We start from the raw sequence: 16,010 nt of genomic DNA, 5'->3' as shown, positions 1-16,010 counted from the left end.
TACAGTCTGGTTATCAAGAATACATTTAGTGTGTTACACATGCTTCTCTCTCATGAAAGAAAGCATTGCTCCTTAACTTACTTTCTTTCACATAAACCACTTAGCAATACCAGAGTGCTAACAAGCAAAATTCAAGTATGTGTTATTTTCTGCACTGCTGATTGTAAATTTTCTTTCCTGAAATAATATTACTTCGGTAATGAGTTGTCAGGAGCTGTCTTTACATCGCTCAGTGCTGAGTTATTTTATATTACTTGGAAGGGCACAGTGGAAAATCCAAATCCTTGATGATCTACATGCCAGTACTTGATAATTAAAGAATTGGTACATTTCTTAAGAATAAAATTCTTTTTTCAGGAAGTGTAAAAACCTCTATCATAATAGAATGTACAGTTTCAGGCAGAAAGTAATTAAGTTGTCAATCATGTTTCTTTTACCTAGAGAACTCAAATTTTAGGAAGCAGTACCACATTCCTATATCACGAAATAGAAGTGTTGATATATTCTGTTCTTCTAGGGGGATCAGTTGCTCATTTGTTGAGTAAATATGGAGCCTTCAAAGAATCGGTTATTATTAATTACACAGAACAACTGTTACGTGGCCTTTCTTACCTCCATGAGAATCAGATAATTCACAGAGATGTCAAAGGTAAGATTTACTTAAAACTTTTTTTAAAGCATACTGTTTTGAAAGCAGCTTCTCAAGCAAGTCTCTTGCTTGAGACCTGTTGTTTCTCTTGGATGCCATCTCAAGAGTTGTATCTCTGTTGGGTTTGTCTGATCGTATTTAAAAACTGTAACAGAAATTAATCAGAACATTCACAGTATTCCTAGGGATGCTGGCTATTTGTGCCAATTATTTGGAAGAAATCAGCTTTCTGGATATTTGTTCAAATAAAATATAAAGTTGCCATATAGCTTTAGAGATCAATTAGTTAAATTAAGGCAAATATTTACATTACAGTCTGTGAACAAGCCAGAAGTAGTCAGGTTTCAATGTATAAAAACATTCTGGGATCTCTTTCGTCATCCTAATCGAACATAAACATAGTTGTGCTGTTTGAACACAACTTGGAATTTATTGGAAAATCTCAGTTCTATTAAAATTCTGCCTTTCATGTTGCTACAGTTGTCCACAAACAAGAAACAGATCCAGATAGGTAGCAACATAACAGGGGTAAACACTCTTGCCTTTTAATATTCTTCCTTGAATCAGGAAAACTTTTATTTGCTGTCTAGTTCTCTTTAAGACATCTCCAATCTAGCTAAGGATGAAATAAGTTTAAATTTCAACAGATAGCTGCAGACAGTGAAAACTTCCAGAGTTCTAAGTTGACATTTTCTTTTGTTGCTTGTGCTCCAGACATTGTTGCAGAATTCTGTGTTTGCCCTACTTTGAAAGTTTGACTGCTTTTCTGAATCTCATCTGGCCTCAAGCTGTGTTCAGCAGTTTTGTGCATAACAAAAAAGTGACAATATTGCGTTTACCCTTGACTGTAAGATTTCCTTGGTTCTGAGGGTGAGGAACATCCGTAGTCTTGAAATTGGAAAACTGCCTGTGCATGCCTTTGCCTCCTAACAGAAAACCAACTAGCAGTGTTTTTATTATGCTGTTGACAGGTGCCAATTTGCTAATTGACAGCACAGGTCATAGATTAAGAATTGCTGATTTTGGAGCTGCAGCCAGGTTGGCATCAAAAGGAACTGGTGCTGGGGAGTTCCAGGGACAGTTGTTGGGAACTATTGCATTTATGGCCCCAGAGGTAAGAAATCAGTTTTGCAAATTACTTCAAAAAGCTGTTTGAGTTCTGTTAGCTGATTCATACAGCCAAGTACATAGAAACTGCTATAAATGCTTCTAGTTAATTTTAAATATACTAGTTCTAAAGAGTAGGAGTGATTTCAACATAGCAATAGTGATTTCTCCTTCTTATCAAAATCGTTGTAAGTGGTTTGTTGAAAGACCTTTCATGATTATTGTTAAGAAAGCACAAATGACCATTTGGTCAAAAGACTGCAAGATTGTTTGATTGGTCCTTCAGTCAGGCACTATATTTTTGGCTCTCTGTGTAAGTTTAGTGGCATTTACTGACCACTCTGTTAAAATAAAATGTTGATCAGAATGCATGTGGTTGCTTTTATTTATTTATTTATTTTTCTTGAACTTAGGAGACTTTGCAGTAGATAAACTGGGCTATGATTTCTCTGTGCAGGTTCTGAGAGGTCAGCAGTATGGTAGGAGCTGTGATGTGTGGAGCGTTGGCTGTGTTGTTATAGAAATGGCTTGTGCTAAACCTCCCTGGAACGCAGAGAAACACTCCAATCATCTTGCTCTGATCTTTAAGGTAAGGTTCTTTATTGCTACAGTGGGCTGAACAATTTGTCTAAAAGCAATACTAATATCATCATACTAATCATTTTGATTAATGACTTTTCTTCCTGAGCCATCTACAATAGTATGTAGAAAAAGCTTTATTCTAATATAACTAATGCAACAGGCAAAGAAAAAACACACATATAGGAGTAGAGTTAATCAAATCTTCCTAGAGTCAAGCGTTTGAACTGTTTCTTACGATCCTACAAAATATGGAAGCAAAATAAGTGTTTCTACTATAGAACATTTGTGTTTATATTCATATTTCATAGGGGAGAAACATCCTTCAGAAAAATGTGTTCCATGACCAGGTTTTGCTGAAAGTTGCCTACCATTATGCCATTCTATAAAAAAATGTTGTCCCTCCCTTTTCTAGTCTATCCACATTTCTTAGTAAAACCAATTAGATATATAGAATCACAGAATGGCCTGGGTTGAAAAGGACCAAAACAATCATCTAGTTTCAACCCCCCTGCTATGTGCAGGTTTGCCAACTAACAAACCAGGCTGCCCAGAGCCAAATAGACATATGTAGACATATACATACATATGTATATATCATTAGTTAAAAATCTAGTTCAGCTCCAGGCATGAGTGAAGAAAATACTGACAGAAGTAAAGAAAGTGATCAGCATCTCCACTGGAATCAGTAAAGAAAGTGTTTCCATGAAGCAGAAGTAATACGGTAGTATTTAAATAAGAGAGATAATCATCTTAACGAGTTGATGTCTGTGAATCTGATGGTGACACTCAAGTGTTCTCCATCATATTTCTCAGTCTGATCTAGAGAAGGTAAAAATCAATATGATAGGGAGCAACTTGCTTCCATCTCAGAAAGATTTAACTGATATTACATAATATGTTAAGCTAGTTATGTTCTCTTTGTCCTTACTGCATTTCTGCTGCCACCCTGAAGGACAATCTGTCTCCATGCTGGCTTCTGCTATGCCAGTTAACACCAATGGCAAGGAGTAGACTTCCGAATACCCACACCCGTGGCCTGAGAGCCACTTCTTATGAACTGCCCTGCAATTGTTTGCTGCAGAATATTGCTAGAAGAAAAATGAGAGAAGAGTACAAGGAGAGAGGCAGTCTGTGACAAGCACATGTTGTTGGGGAAAGAGTCATAAAAGGAACTTGAGACCCATTTTATAGAGAGGCAGAAATTAATGTAACCCTATAAACTGCAGTGGGAACTGTGCTGAGCGGATAAAAGCGTGTAGCATAACAGCTGAAAATGACCAGCTTTTTACTGTCTGGGGAAGAGGTGGGGCTCTGAAGAGTCACTGACTTGAAAGGAGTTTTCTCTCTGTTCAGATTGCTAGTGCAACCACTGCTCCATCAATCCCTTCGCACCTGTCTCCTGGCTTGAGGGATGTGACTCTCCGGTGTTTAGAACTTCAACCTCAGGACAGACCCCCATCGCGGGAGCTGCTGAAACACCCAGTCTTCCGTACTACATGGTAGCCACTTACGTGTAAGGCGGACACACCGAAGATGCTACTGTATATAGAATAACTCTCTTGCAGTGCAGCTAAGCACAGCAACTGGTATTGTTCTGCTGGCCTTGATGACAGATACATCCCGGACTCAAGGCCAGTGGAGGACCCTACCTAAATATGTGATTGACAAATGGAGATCTTTACCTAAACTCAGTATGCAACATTTCACAACTTTGCAGAGATTTGTAAACTGTGCCTTTTCAAACACGTGGCTCTGTGTCAATGTAAAAGCATTTTTCTTTAAGTCTGCATGACTATTTAGCAACTTAAGTGATTTTTATTTTATTTGGAGCACTTTTTCAGCAATATTAGCAGCTGAGGGGCTCAGGATCTATTTTAATATAACAATCACTGTTCCGCTTCACATCATGTAGATGTAAGCAGAGGATTCTGCAACTAGGAAGTTCTGTATCTGTCTCTTTGACTATACAAATCTCTGTGTAAAAATCAAAATGTTGATGGATACTTTAAAAAACAAAAAAAGCCTTCCTTAAAGTAAGAGCAGGCAGTTGTCTTTCACTGTGCATTTACTGCTGGCTGTGTAATTTCTTTTGAAATTAAAGTTTTCTGTTTTCATTGTATTTTTAACTTTCAGGTAATGGGGATATTTTAAAATAGTCTTTAGAAAGATGCAAACTGTCACTGAACATCTTGCTGACACAAGTTTTAAAACCAGATTTGCTGGAAATCTGAAATGCCATCCTCAAGTCAGTGTTTAAGGCTCTGACGGTATAGCTCATTTAAAAAATAATAAAGATTGTTCTGCGTGAAACAATTTAGATTCTGAATCATGTGAAAAGTCGTTGAGCCTTCTTTTCATATGGCAAATTATGCAGAAGTTATGTCAAAGGTGCCAGACTCTGTTTCCACTGAGGTTTGCAGATGTTCTGTACTTCGGTGGGAGCAGGCGCCAGCTATCACTAGATCTCATTCTTTCTGTAACAACCTTGAGGTCAAGTTCTTCAATGATAACAAGTTTTACCTGCTGTTTTCCTTCTGCCATACATCATCTATTTACTGTAGCTGTTAGTGATAATTTTATTTCAAAATGTTGGAAAAAAAATATTACCCTAAGAAAGGTATTTATTTTATCAAGAAATGATCTTGGACTTGAAAAGCAAGATAAAGTAAAATGTGAAGTAAAGCTTCACCTGTAGTGCAAAACTTGTGTTTTTAGCAGGTGTGTTTTTAAAACAGATTTTTAAAACTATTTTTAAGGCAGGTTTTTAGATTCTGATGCATGTAATTCTGAAGGAAAATGGCAGCTTTTCTTTTGCTTTTTTATGATGGGGATCTTTTTAAATCGAATATTGATTGTGTTTAATTCTTTAAAAATACTGTTCGTGTTTTAACTCTTCAGAAGCCAGTTAAGTTGTTGGGCTGAAACAGAATTGGTTATTTTTCAAAGACTCAGGATAAACTAAATAAGCTACAGTACATTTAAAAATGTACGATACAAATTGGAAGTGAAACATCTTAAAGATAAGTTTACAGGAATGATAGTGCTCATTCTAAACAGTAAAAAAAGAAAGCAGTGTCATTAGTTGTGATTGTGTTCCTTTTGGAAATTTTACATTCCTTTGTTTTGGAAGATTGGCAGACTTTGAAGAGTTAAAAAAAATAATACCGAAATGTGAAGTTTGGTAGCTCTAACTGTTTTGTACTTGACTTTTTTTTTTTTTTTTTTTTGACCACTTTAGAATTTCTCATTCTAATAAGATTGTTTCCAAGTCTTTCTTATGTGCAAGCTTTAAAGGATGCACTCTTGCCAATTCATGTACTGGAAGATCAGTTGTCAGATTAATCCTGTTTCTGGCAGATCTGTAAACTGTATAAACTGATGAACCTCAGCTAATCAGTATTACTTTGTAGATCACCATGCCTACCACATTTCAAACTCAAACTGCCTCTAGCTGTCCAAATGCATTTTGTTTGAGTTTGTTTGCGTTTCCCTCAGCTTGCTGGTAACTGTGGTGTTTTTAAAATGCAGATGTGATGTAATATTCTTATTTTCTTTGGATCAAAGCTGGACTGAAAATTGTATTGTGTAATTATTTTTTGTGTTCTTAATGTTATTTGGTACTTAAGTTGTAAATAACGTCTACTGCTGTTTATTCCATTTTCTACTACCTCAGGTGTCCTATAGATTTTCTTCTACCAAAGTTCACTTTCACAATGAAATTATATTTGCTATGTGTCTGATTCCTAAGATTTCCAGGGCTTAAGGGCTAACTTCTATTAGCACCTTACTGTGCAAGCAAATTTTACAGAAATCTCTGGGTTAAGAAATTTGGCTTCATTGTATCCTTTGTTATTTTAAATATATCAAGATATTTTAATTAAAAGTTTTTACCCCATTGAACCAATTTTATATAGTATAATTTGTACCTATTTTGGTGTTCTTGTCTTTATAGTAAATAAAAGTTTTTGAACAAATTTTGTCTTTCGTTGTTTCTAATTTAACTAATTTGAGTTTACCAATATGAATAAAGTGTTTCTGGTCCATCTGTTTATACACACATCTCCTGTACAGTGCCTAATATTAAATTAAGCATATGAACGAGTATGGGCTGATATGTATGTATGACAATGCATTACAATGCTAAGGCTTGTTTCAGCTGCCTTTTTTTTCCCCCCAGATATGTTTAATTTGATCAGTCTCTCTGTTCCTCATCACTTGTTTCCAGAAAAACCTGGCAGTCGTCTTCTGTTAAATTATGGTTTTTGAAAGCTGGAAAATGCATTAAATGATGTGTCAAGAAAGAAAATATATGACAAAAGTGGAGTAACAGGTAAGTTTTGAGTGTTGCATTCCTTTTCAACAACTTCAGCAGGGAGCTGAAGCAGCATTTACTGCCAGGAAACGTCTTCGTTTGCAAAAGCTGTATTCAGCTCTTCCAGCAGCAAATAGTAGGTTATGCTCGTTGTGGTTTATTTGCTGAGAATGATGCTAGAATTGCTATTTTACAGACGGCTGCAGGTAGGCAGGGCTGTTCAGCACACACGCCTCCCCTTACGGCCTGCTCAGCGGGCAGCATTCCTTGCTGAGCGAATCGACAATCTTCCTTTTTTAGGAGCCGCAGCATACTGTGTCCGTGTATTATTCTCCCATTAAGGCACACGGCTTTGAATTTCAGGGGGCGAGAGGCGTTTCCAGCGTCGTTGCCGAGGAAGCCCAGAAGATGGCAGAGAAGCGCTCGGCACAGACAACGAGGGCGGCTCTCGCGGCGCTTGGCCGCCTCGTTTCAGTCCGCGTAACGCCCTCGCGCGGTTTCTGCGCTCGAAGAGAATTGCAGCGCCAGAAACAGAACTGAAGGCCATGCGGAGTAAAGCAAGAGGTGACGTATTTATGCATGCAAGCTTCTGCCATGGGAAGCGGGTTCTGCCTGTCTCTTGCTGGGCCTGGCAGCACCCTGACCTCGGGCGTGGGGGCTGCGTGTCCCGGCAGCCTTTCTTCTCTCTGCAGTGCCCAAAAGCAATTCCCAACGCCAGCTCCTCGTCAGCGTTCTCTGGACGGCAGCAGCCCACAGCTACAGCTGCAGGGGGGAAGCAGCATCCGAAGACAGGTCTCGGGGCAGCAGACCCCCAGCGAGAGAAGGGAGGCCGAGCCCGCGTGCCGCTGCAAGAGGAGGCGGAGGCAGCGCAGCCCCGGAGCGGCAGAGCCCCGCAGGAGCCACCGTTCGCAACCCGGGCGCGGAGATCGGTTCCAGAGGAAGGCCTTCGTGCTTTACGAGGCAGGAAAGAGCACGGCGCAGTTTTCTCGTGACTCGCGTTTCCCCTGAGGACAGGCCGTTCCACCCCTTACGCTAGCGGTGCACTCGGACGTACGCTCCGTCTCCCCGCCCTCCCTTCGCGCACCGCGCCGAGATCTTCCGGCACGCGCACGTCCCGCCCCGCGCCAGGCCGCGCTCAGCGCGCTGACCGTCCCGCGCCACCGCCGGTAGCAGCTCCGCGTGCAAATAACGCCGCGCTGCAGGGCTCCGCCGGCAGAGCGCGGATGTGGGAGGCGTGGGGACCGGCATGGTGGTGCTGCGCGGCCTGCGGCGGCGTTGGAACGCCTACAAGTACCGCTTCGTGCCCTGGCTGGCCTTCAATGTCCGCCGCCAGCGCAGGTGAGGAGGGGCGGGGTGCGGCCGAGGCGGTGCTGCCCGGGGCCGCCGGTCTGTTTACAGCAGCTGTGCGGACAGCCGTTCTGCATCCTATTTAAGAAAAGCGCAGTCTCATAAGGTTTTCGTTTTCTTTGTTTCTTTACAGGACGCTTCGGTACGTTCCTGAAAGCTCCCAGGACAAAATAATCCCCGACGAAGACGTCTTAGAAACGCTGCTGAAAGTATTTACAGCGCTGTTTGTGAACGACTTCGGCAGGCAGGTGCCGGCGCTGCCCCTGCTGCCCGCCGTTAGGCGGAGGTACGCGCAGTTACGGTCCGATGAGCTGCAGCCGGACGCTGGGAGTTCGCGGAGCCGCCAGAGCCGGCAGGCGCTGCTCGGCCCGGAGGAGGTCCTGTTTCGGACGCTGGGGTTCAGCGTCACTCGGGACCGCAGCTCCCTGCTTTCTGCCGGGACCGGAGTCTTCGTTAGCAAGGGCTTTGTGCCGAAAGGGGCGGTTGTGGCCATGTATCCCGGTAATGAGGCTTTCTGGTTGATTGAGTTCACGTCATTTCCAGCCATCTCACCAGAATGCCGAAGTTCTGTACTGACTTTTATTTCACAGGTTTTGCTTCTGTAACAACAGCGCAGGTTGGGATGGGTGAGGGTATTTCCGTGTAGGTTTTTGAAGAAAGCAAAGTGTGTCAGGGGTGGGAGGGAATTTTATTTGTAGGAAAATCAAACGGCCTTTCGTTGTTCCAGGTCGTAACGTTGCTGGATAAGTTGTTCTAGATTCTTTAAACACAAATGGGTGGGAACAGCTTGAGCAGCGTAGGTTAATTCCTTGGGGTTTCTATTTTGTATGCATGTCTGAAAAAGACGGCTCAGAGGTGTCCTGACAGATGAGCAGACACGTACCTCCTGGAGAGTGAAACTGAAGCTCTCGTTTACTGGAGCTCTGCCATAAGCATCATTACAAACATGCACTCTTCCGCTCCTGCTGCTCATTCCTTGGAACTTTATTTGCTTACATGTCTGAAAATGATCTGTAATTCTGTCATTACCTTCTGAAGCAGGTCGCTTGGCTGTGGTGCTTTATCTGCCACTCACAAATACTGTGCACAGTCCTCCTTCATGCTTTCCCACAACGCCTTCCCTTTGGATTATCTCCTCTGACGCAGGTCTTTCTTACTGCAGAAAGATGTATCTAAATGCTTGGAGGCTTTAAGGCAATGTCTTAGAGTCTCAGCTGGGAGAATTGATCTCACGCTCCTCTTGAAGTGTCTCTTGAGTTTCTGTACAGAGGAGGCCGGAAGACGTTTGGATCTGTTCTTATTTTCTTCTGAAATAATCATATCTGTCTTGCAACAGGTACAGTGTACAGAAAGCATGAGCCCATCTTTTTCCAGTCGCTTGGCAATCCATTTATTTTTAGGTGTATAGATGGTATTCTTATTGATGGGAATGATAAAGGACTGTCAAGATCAGTGTACAGGTAAGCACTCAAATAGGGGAAAGGTATTCAAAATGGAATTTTGAAAGGTAGTGCAGATAGTGTCCATTCTCTTGGCGTACCCTAGTTTGAGTTTTATTTGAAATGTTATCCAGTTCTGTGTATCTCTTGAAACAAACAGCACAAGGGTAAGGGCTGCTGCTTGTGATGTTACGTACCTGGGTCCCATCTGTAATACCAACAAGAAGCATTTTGATGAAAGGGGTCTTAAAGAGGCAGTTTCTTATAATGAAAAGAGTTAATAGAAACAGAACATAGCATAATTTTTTTTAAAAATTCTCTTCAATAAAATCTGCTTAGTGGATGGAGAAAAACAGCTTCTGTATGGACTTGGTAACAACAGAAGGCTGAATCTGGCAACTCCATGTTGGGGCTGCAGATGGACAGCACGTTGAGGGAGCAGCAGCCTTTGGAGTAAGCATGAAGCTGACTGGACTGCTCTATCTTATCTTAAATGCAACTTGCAGAATTCTTGTGGAGCAGTTTTTGTGTTCTAATACAGCATGCAGATAAACTTAGTCACAAGCAAAAAAAAGACCTAAAATAAGGGCTAGCTGATATCGGCTTTGAAAACCAAGAACAAATTTGTTGTTGATGCTGTAATGAGCCTTCACAACTTCGGAGATCAGCAATATGTATTGCTGTTCCTGTGATGATGAAGCGTGATGTACATTTCTGGTATGGTGTTTTCACACTTTTTCTGCTGGCATCTGAGAGTTGCTGTGTGCTGGTGGGAGGTTTAAATGTACCTTAAAGGTGTGACCAAGGCATTGCTCTCCCTTGCTTCCAGATGGCTGTTTCTACAGGTGGAAGCACACATTCTGTGGTAAGGAAGGAGTGGTGAAACATGTTAACGCTGTGGGTCCTTTCAGGTCTTGCAGCTGGAGGGATCAGCTTGGCCCCTTTCAGATGAGCGACGTAAGCTGGCTCACAGCTGCTCCACAAAACCCACTGGCGGTGGGACAGTATGTGAACAACTGCTCCTATGGTAAGTCACTGCAAGGGTTGGCTTTGTTTGCGTGGGAATAGACTATTTTGCAGTTGGTGCACAGAATCAGATACTGATGGGTGATGGGGTGCAGAAATGCTGCTTAAGACTCAGGAAATTGTTTAGGAGGTCTTTTGTGAGATCTGGGCATCAGAATCCCTCAGTGCAATAACCCTTCAAACATCCGTGAGCTTTTCTTGCTGACTCCCCTGATGTCTCCGTAAGGATAAGCAGAGTGAAAAATGCAACTCAGTGAGAAAGGATATCTGGCAAAAAAGTTCTGGACTGAGGCAGTACACAGAGTTACAGATGGAGTTCCTCAGTACCGTTCCATGAGACTGACTGAGAAAACCACACATGAAGTGACATCTTTTGTCACTGTACAGTTTGGCAAACTGTACAGTTTGGCAAACTTATGCTGTTTAAGAAGAACAGCATAAGAAAGGAGTGTACAAGTTCTAATAATAAGTGTTACAGCAGTGGGACGTGAAGAGAGCTTTTATGTTGTTTTTTCTGCCTTGCAGTATGTGTTGGCCCTTACATATTTGGGGGTTTGAAACAAGTGACTCATGCAGATGATCAAGGGGTACAGAAAGTTTAATGGCTGCTATCCCTAGTCTGTAAGAGGCTTTCAAAGCTTGCATTATAACTGCTGCCCATGCAACAGAGAGAAGAGTTTCTGGGCTATGAACCACAGACTAACTGGCATGAAGGCAAAGCTCTCACATTTACCCGTTTTTTCTGTGCCCCGTGTTCGTGTAAGGAAAATTCCCTTTTTGCTTCTGCACAGGTAGTGATTTTCTCCATGACTGTCTTTGCAACATAATTTGTCAAAATAATCGTCATCTCCTAGATACTTTTTTTTTTTTTTTTTTAACATTATCAGTAAATATTGTCATAGATATCATCAACACTGTAAACTGTCCCTGGTGCTGTGTGTGCTTTACCCCCTCACCTCTATCCTTAAGTCAGTCATCCTGTTTATTGTGGTGAGAATAAGGCAACCTTCAATAGCTGGTTGTGTATCTTTTGTGCAAATTCAGAGCAGGACTCCAGATGAGTGTAGTAGCTCTTGTGAGGGGCGTGCTTTTCAGATGATGTGAAGCATCTGGTATCTTTGCAGTATTTACTTATCTCTTACTCCTATCTAAGACTTACTGAGCATTATAAAATCAATTTTTTCTTTTTTTTCTAGAAAAAGCAGCCAATGTATGTTATCAGGAGTTTGATGTGCCAAGACATTTTCCTATAGAACTGAAACAGTACCTTCCAAACATCCTCTACAGCCACGAGATAGAGAGGTTAGCAGTGAGTCAAAGAGCTCGTAGATTTGTGTGATAGAAAGCATACTGCATGTGTGAAAAAGGAAAACGTGTTTGAAGGGAATATTAGACCATGAGAAGATGGTAAGGAAGATTTAGCTCTTTGAATAGATGCATTCAAAGTAACTTACAAGGCTGTTCCTTCTGTTCTTTTTTTTCTGTGTTTGCAGAAGAGACCAATATAGCTCTGACTGCACTATTTTACAAGCAGTGATCTTACCACTACAGTGGGATTTTCCAGAATCCCATTAAGCTCTACTTATATTTCATTTATGTAACAGAAATGAGGCTTTTCAGTATGTGTTTCAAGTTTAGTTAGTAACTTGCAACCAGTCAAAGCTCTTCTAAGGCTGCTGAGACTTGAGCTTCTCACTCCTGTTCTCCAGGTCTTCTGCTTATGGAACAGCTGAGGAATCTGAAAGGAATTTGTAGTGAGACAAATTAAATGCTGTGCAGCATAAAGGCATATGCCTTCTGGTTATATTATGCAATTAAGGCATTCTTGGTATAAACTGAAATCCCATCGCTTTTGGAACTTAAAATATTTTGAAAGCTTTGACAGATTTTTGGTTGGAGCTGTGAGGAAAAAGTGACAATTAGATATGGAGCTCTGTGGAAGGGAGTGTCCTATACAATGACATAGTCAAGAATACCTTTCAAGCTGTGAAGAATTGAGTCGTAATGTTGGTTCTGAATTTGAACACTAAAGAATTTGCCCTTTTTGGTCCAGTTGCTCCTATGGGAACCACAGTTCTCTTTATCTAAAGATTGTGTAAGGACTTCGTAGGCATTTCAGCCTTTTAATCTAATTCTGTTTCTATTTTAAAACTCTGAAATTTGGTTGTTGAGAGTTATGGTGCATATTGGAAAAATGGTTCTTCTGACTGATCATAGACTTTATTGAGCCAAGGCTAAATGTGCACTTGTAAACTGCAGATAAATAAAGAAATGCCAGTAAAAGAAGAGGTGATACGAACTTTAAGAAACCATGGGTTTTGTACTTAAAGTGTGAAAGCACAGTGAGGAAAATTAAGCTATTGGGCTGCTTCATGGTGGGGAAATTTGCTGTACTCTTTGTGATCAGTCCAAGAAAATATTGTCTTATCAGTTCTGCTGGTGCCCAGCTACTAGGGAAGTGATCCCATCCTCTCCTCTGTGCGTTCTTCCATCTGATGCTGATAAATACAGTTCTAATGACATTGCTAATCTAATTTCTAAACCATTCCCTATTGTAGAAGAGTTCTTAGCACTTGTTTATCTTCGATGTTGGTTAATTTGTTTCAGAATGGTCTCACTTTTTTAACAGTGGAGATTATTTGGAATGATGCTGTTCTTTGCTTTAATGTTCCTCAGAAGAATGTACCCTCTTTCCTAGAACAGATTTTTCAGCTCCAGGACATGATCATTTTCTTAATGAGTCTTGCAGGAAATTACAGACAGATTTCTAACTTGTTCTATGAGAAGACTGTTCAGCAGCCGTTGATTTCATCTTGGGGTTTTTGGAAAGTTCACTCATTGCTGTGCATCCCAGCAGGTTATTTGTTGTAGTTCAGAGCTGTCTTTCTGGGTTTTGTGTCAGTGAGAGTGGCTTTAGCTGACTGGTACGTGTGAGTGTGCACATCTAATAGAGTGTTTTCTGCTACGTTAACTTTGGTGCATAAGGTTTTCCTCTATCTTGATTAATTCATTTTTTTTCTGAGTAATTGTGCAAATAGAAATTTTACTTGCATACCCACACTGACTGCACTTTTTCTTGGCGTTGGTTTTGAATCTGTTTGCCTATATTTCAGAGTTGTTTTCATACCCTCCTTGGTATCTAATTGTGTATTTCCATGTTTTGCTTTTCAGTCACCTGAGGTGCGTAGTGCTTGTCACTCTCAGAGACATCAAGCAAGGAGAAGAACTTTTTTCTAATTACTACACTATTGTCAATTGAAGTAATAAATTTTAAATAGTCAGTAAAATACCATTTGTGTACCTCAAGTTTGTAAGCATTTTTGCACAATGAGCTGTAATTTCAGCATTTAGAAATCAGGCTGCAGGCCTATGTTTCCCTGAGTTTCTCCACACTGATGCCGTGGTGGAGGCTCAACTTGTTGGATTTGCAGCTAACTTGTATGTTTATTGCTTTCAACTGTCTGTACAATAGCTTCAGCAAGTGAAAATGTTAAGTTAATGGCATTTAATCTTGTGTTTTACACAGTTGTCTCTAACGGTGTTGTGGTTCCTTGCTGCAGGCTACATAACAGGATCAGGGAAAGAATGGGGGAAAAAGCTAAAATCTGTGGGTTGAAATAAAGACTATACAGTAAGACAGAACAAGAATGGGAAAAAAAAAAAAAATAGAAAATGATATACAAAATGAGTAATGCACAGTCAGTTACTCACCACCTGCTGATGGATGCCCAATCACTGGCCAACCAGCAGTTGCCTCCCAGCCAAGTCCTCTGGAGCTATTGTTCAGTGGGATATCGCAGGGTATTGGGCCAGTTTGGGTCAGCTGTGTGGGTTCTGTCTCTTCCCAGCTCGTTGCTGAGGCTGAGGAGTGCTTGGCTCTGTCTTAGCACCACTCTGCAACAGTTGAAACATCAGTGTTACCACTGGTGTTCTCATGGTCATCCAAATACAGCATCATGTCACCTAGCAGGAAGAAGATAGACCACTGCAGTGCTCACCATGACGCAGTTTTGATATTTTTCTGTTTTGTTTCCCATGCTTACAATGGGCACAATTTCTGAAAATTATTCTTCTCAACAAGCGTTCCCCAAATAATTCTCAGTAGTTTCTTGTTCTGGTTTTCATGGAGTTGATTTCACTCCCTTTGGTGCATGTCTCCTTTCACAAAGTGTTTCAGTGTAGGCAGTTTCCTTTTATAAAACCTTTCAGAACTGTTAATATATAGTTGTGGTGCTGTCATGAAGAGCCTCTCCCTTCAGCTGTGACTACTTTGAGATACAGTGGTGGCTCTTACTGTGACTTTGTGGTGTGGTAGCAAGTCAGAGCTATCGGTGAACTCCAGTCTGCAGCTCATTGCTCATCGCTCTGAAGACCCCTTCTCTGCTGAACAGGGCCCCTTCCTCATCTCAGTCTGTAGAGCTCTGCAGTGCTGCAGAGCTGAGCAGGTTCATGGTTACGTGGGGAGCAGTGCTCTGTGTATACTAGAAATGCAGCACTCTTCATGTTTCTCCGGGCTGAGATGCTGTTGCTCAAGGGCGCAGGTTAGTTCAGCTCTCTCAATCCACACCTGTTAATAATTTTAAAATTATCTAAAGGTATGCTCCTATGTGATGACTGTGGAACTTAGTTTTACAACTATTTTGTTTAGAGTGCTTTCTTGAAGTGGCTGCCCTCTGGATGTGAACAAAGCAGTGGAGGATTGCAGAGATGAAGTGCAGACTGCACGGCACCTAAGAGGATGTGTGGCACTGGTTTCTCCTTGCTCAAATACTGACACCTGGCAGCCTGCTTTAAGGATGGATCATACGCATGAGAAAGCATAATCTGGCCTGAAACTGGCATCAGCTATCGTTATCTGCCTGCTGGTGGTTGTAGAATAGAATTGAATAGTTAAGTTGGAAGGGGTCTTCAGAGATTTCCTGCCCATCTGGCTGTGCACCACAAGATGCAGTTTACTCCTTGGCTGCCAGGGCACACTGCAGGCTCATGCTGAGCTACTGGCAACAGCTCCTGCAGATACTTTTCTGCTGTGCTGCTCCCCAGCTCAGCCTCCCATCAGTGCCTGTGTCCAGCATTGTTCCATCTCAGGTACAGCACCAGCGCTTTCCGAGTGGCCACTTACCAGCCAATACCCTGTTATTGGAGTGAGCTGTATCTCTTGAAAGATTATTTTAATCTCATTGGAATTCCTAACAGGGCATTACCAGCAAGAGGCACGCAGCCAGTCTCAGCAGGACCTTTGGAGGAAGGTCAGCCAGCTCAGCTCTGACTTTTGACTTCTTAACTGCAAAGGTGAAGCTTGTAACAGCTGCAGTGGTAATTCTCCAAGAGCTTAAGTTGCTCCCTGAATTCCCTGTTGATTTGGGATGGCAGAAAAGTTCAAATGCTTGGAAAATCAGAGGAGCTGAGCTGACAAACCCAGCAGGAGAGCTGCAGGTGCTCTGGAGAAACAGGCCTACAGAAGAGGGAAACGTGCCTGCCAGAGTGAGCAGCTGCCTAAGATCAGAAACTCACTTTAAGGACAGATGCATGAAAAGCTTTACAAGTA

General features: G+C 41.7%; 2 protein-coding genes across 5 annotated transcripts in view; both read left to right on the top strand.

Moving 5' to 3' along the window:
• Positions 1 to 6,312, top strand: part of MAP3K1 (mitogen-activated protein kinase kinase kinase 1) — a 57,420-nt gene extending 51,108 nt beyond the window's left edge. Inside the window, 4 exon segments of the mRNA XM_052670403.1 lie at positions 518 to 649; positions 1,621 to 1,763; positions 2,214 to 2,345; positions 3,692 to 6,312. Of these exon segments, the coding sequence (XP_052526363.1) occupies positions 518 to 649; positions 1,621 to 1,763; positions 2,214 to 2,345; positions 3,692 to 3,841 (557 nt within the window). The 3' untranslated portion in view covers positions 3,842 to 6,312.
• Positions 6,313 to 7,762: 1,450 nt separating this feature from the next.
• SETD9 (SET domain containing 9) lies at positions 7,763 to 16,010 on the top strand. 4 transcript variants are annotated; one of them, XM_052670469.1, is made up of 6 exons: positions 7,763 to 7,998; positions 8,131 to 8,498; positions 9,334 to 9,457; positions 10,348 to 10,463; positions 11,659 to 11,764; positions 13,634 to 13,751. In XM_052670469.1, exons 1-6 carry the CDS (start codon positions 7,874 to 7,876, stop codon positions 13,719 to 13,721), a joined length of 927 nt encoding a protein of 308 aa, XP_052526429.1. In that variant the 5' UTR covers positions 7,763 to 7,873; the 3' UTR covers positions 13,722 to 13,751. The 4 variants fall into 4 exon arrangements, with proteins under 4 accessions (XP_052526429.1, XP_052526426.1, XP_052526427.1 ...); XM_052670466.1 differs by having other exon boundaries at positions 7,785 to 7,988; XM_052670467.1 differs by lacking the exons at positions 11,659 to 11,764; positions 13,634 to 13,751 and adding an exon at positions 15,111 to 16,010 and having other exon boundaries at positions 7,785 to 7,988.

This window comes from Tympanuchus pallidicinctus, unplaced genomic scaffold (assembly GCF_026119805.1).
Source record: "Tympanuchus pallidicinctus isolate F22 unplaced genomic scaffold, pur_lepc_1.0 scaffold9, whole genome shotgun sequence".
Lineage (NCBI taxonomy): Eukaryota > Metazoa > Chordata > Aves > Galliformes > Phasianidae > Tympanuchus > Tympanuchus pallidicinctus.
The sequence above is the reverse complement of the archived record's forward strand: the minus strand, read 5'-3'. Positions and strand labels throughout refer to the sequence as shown.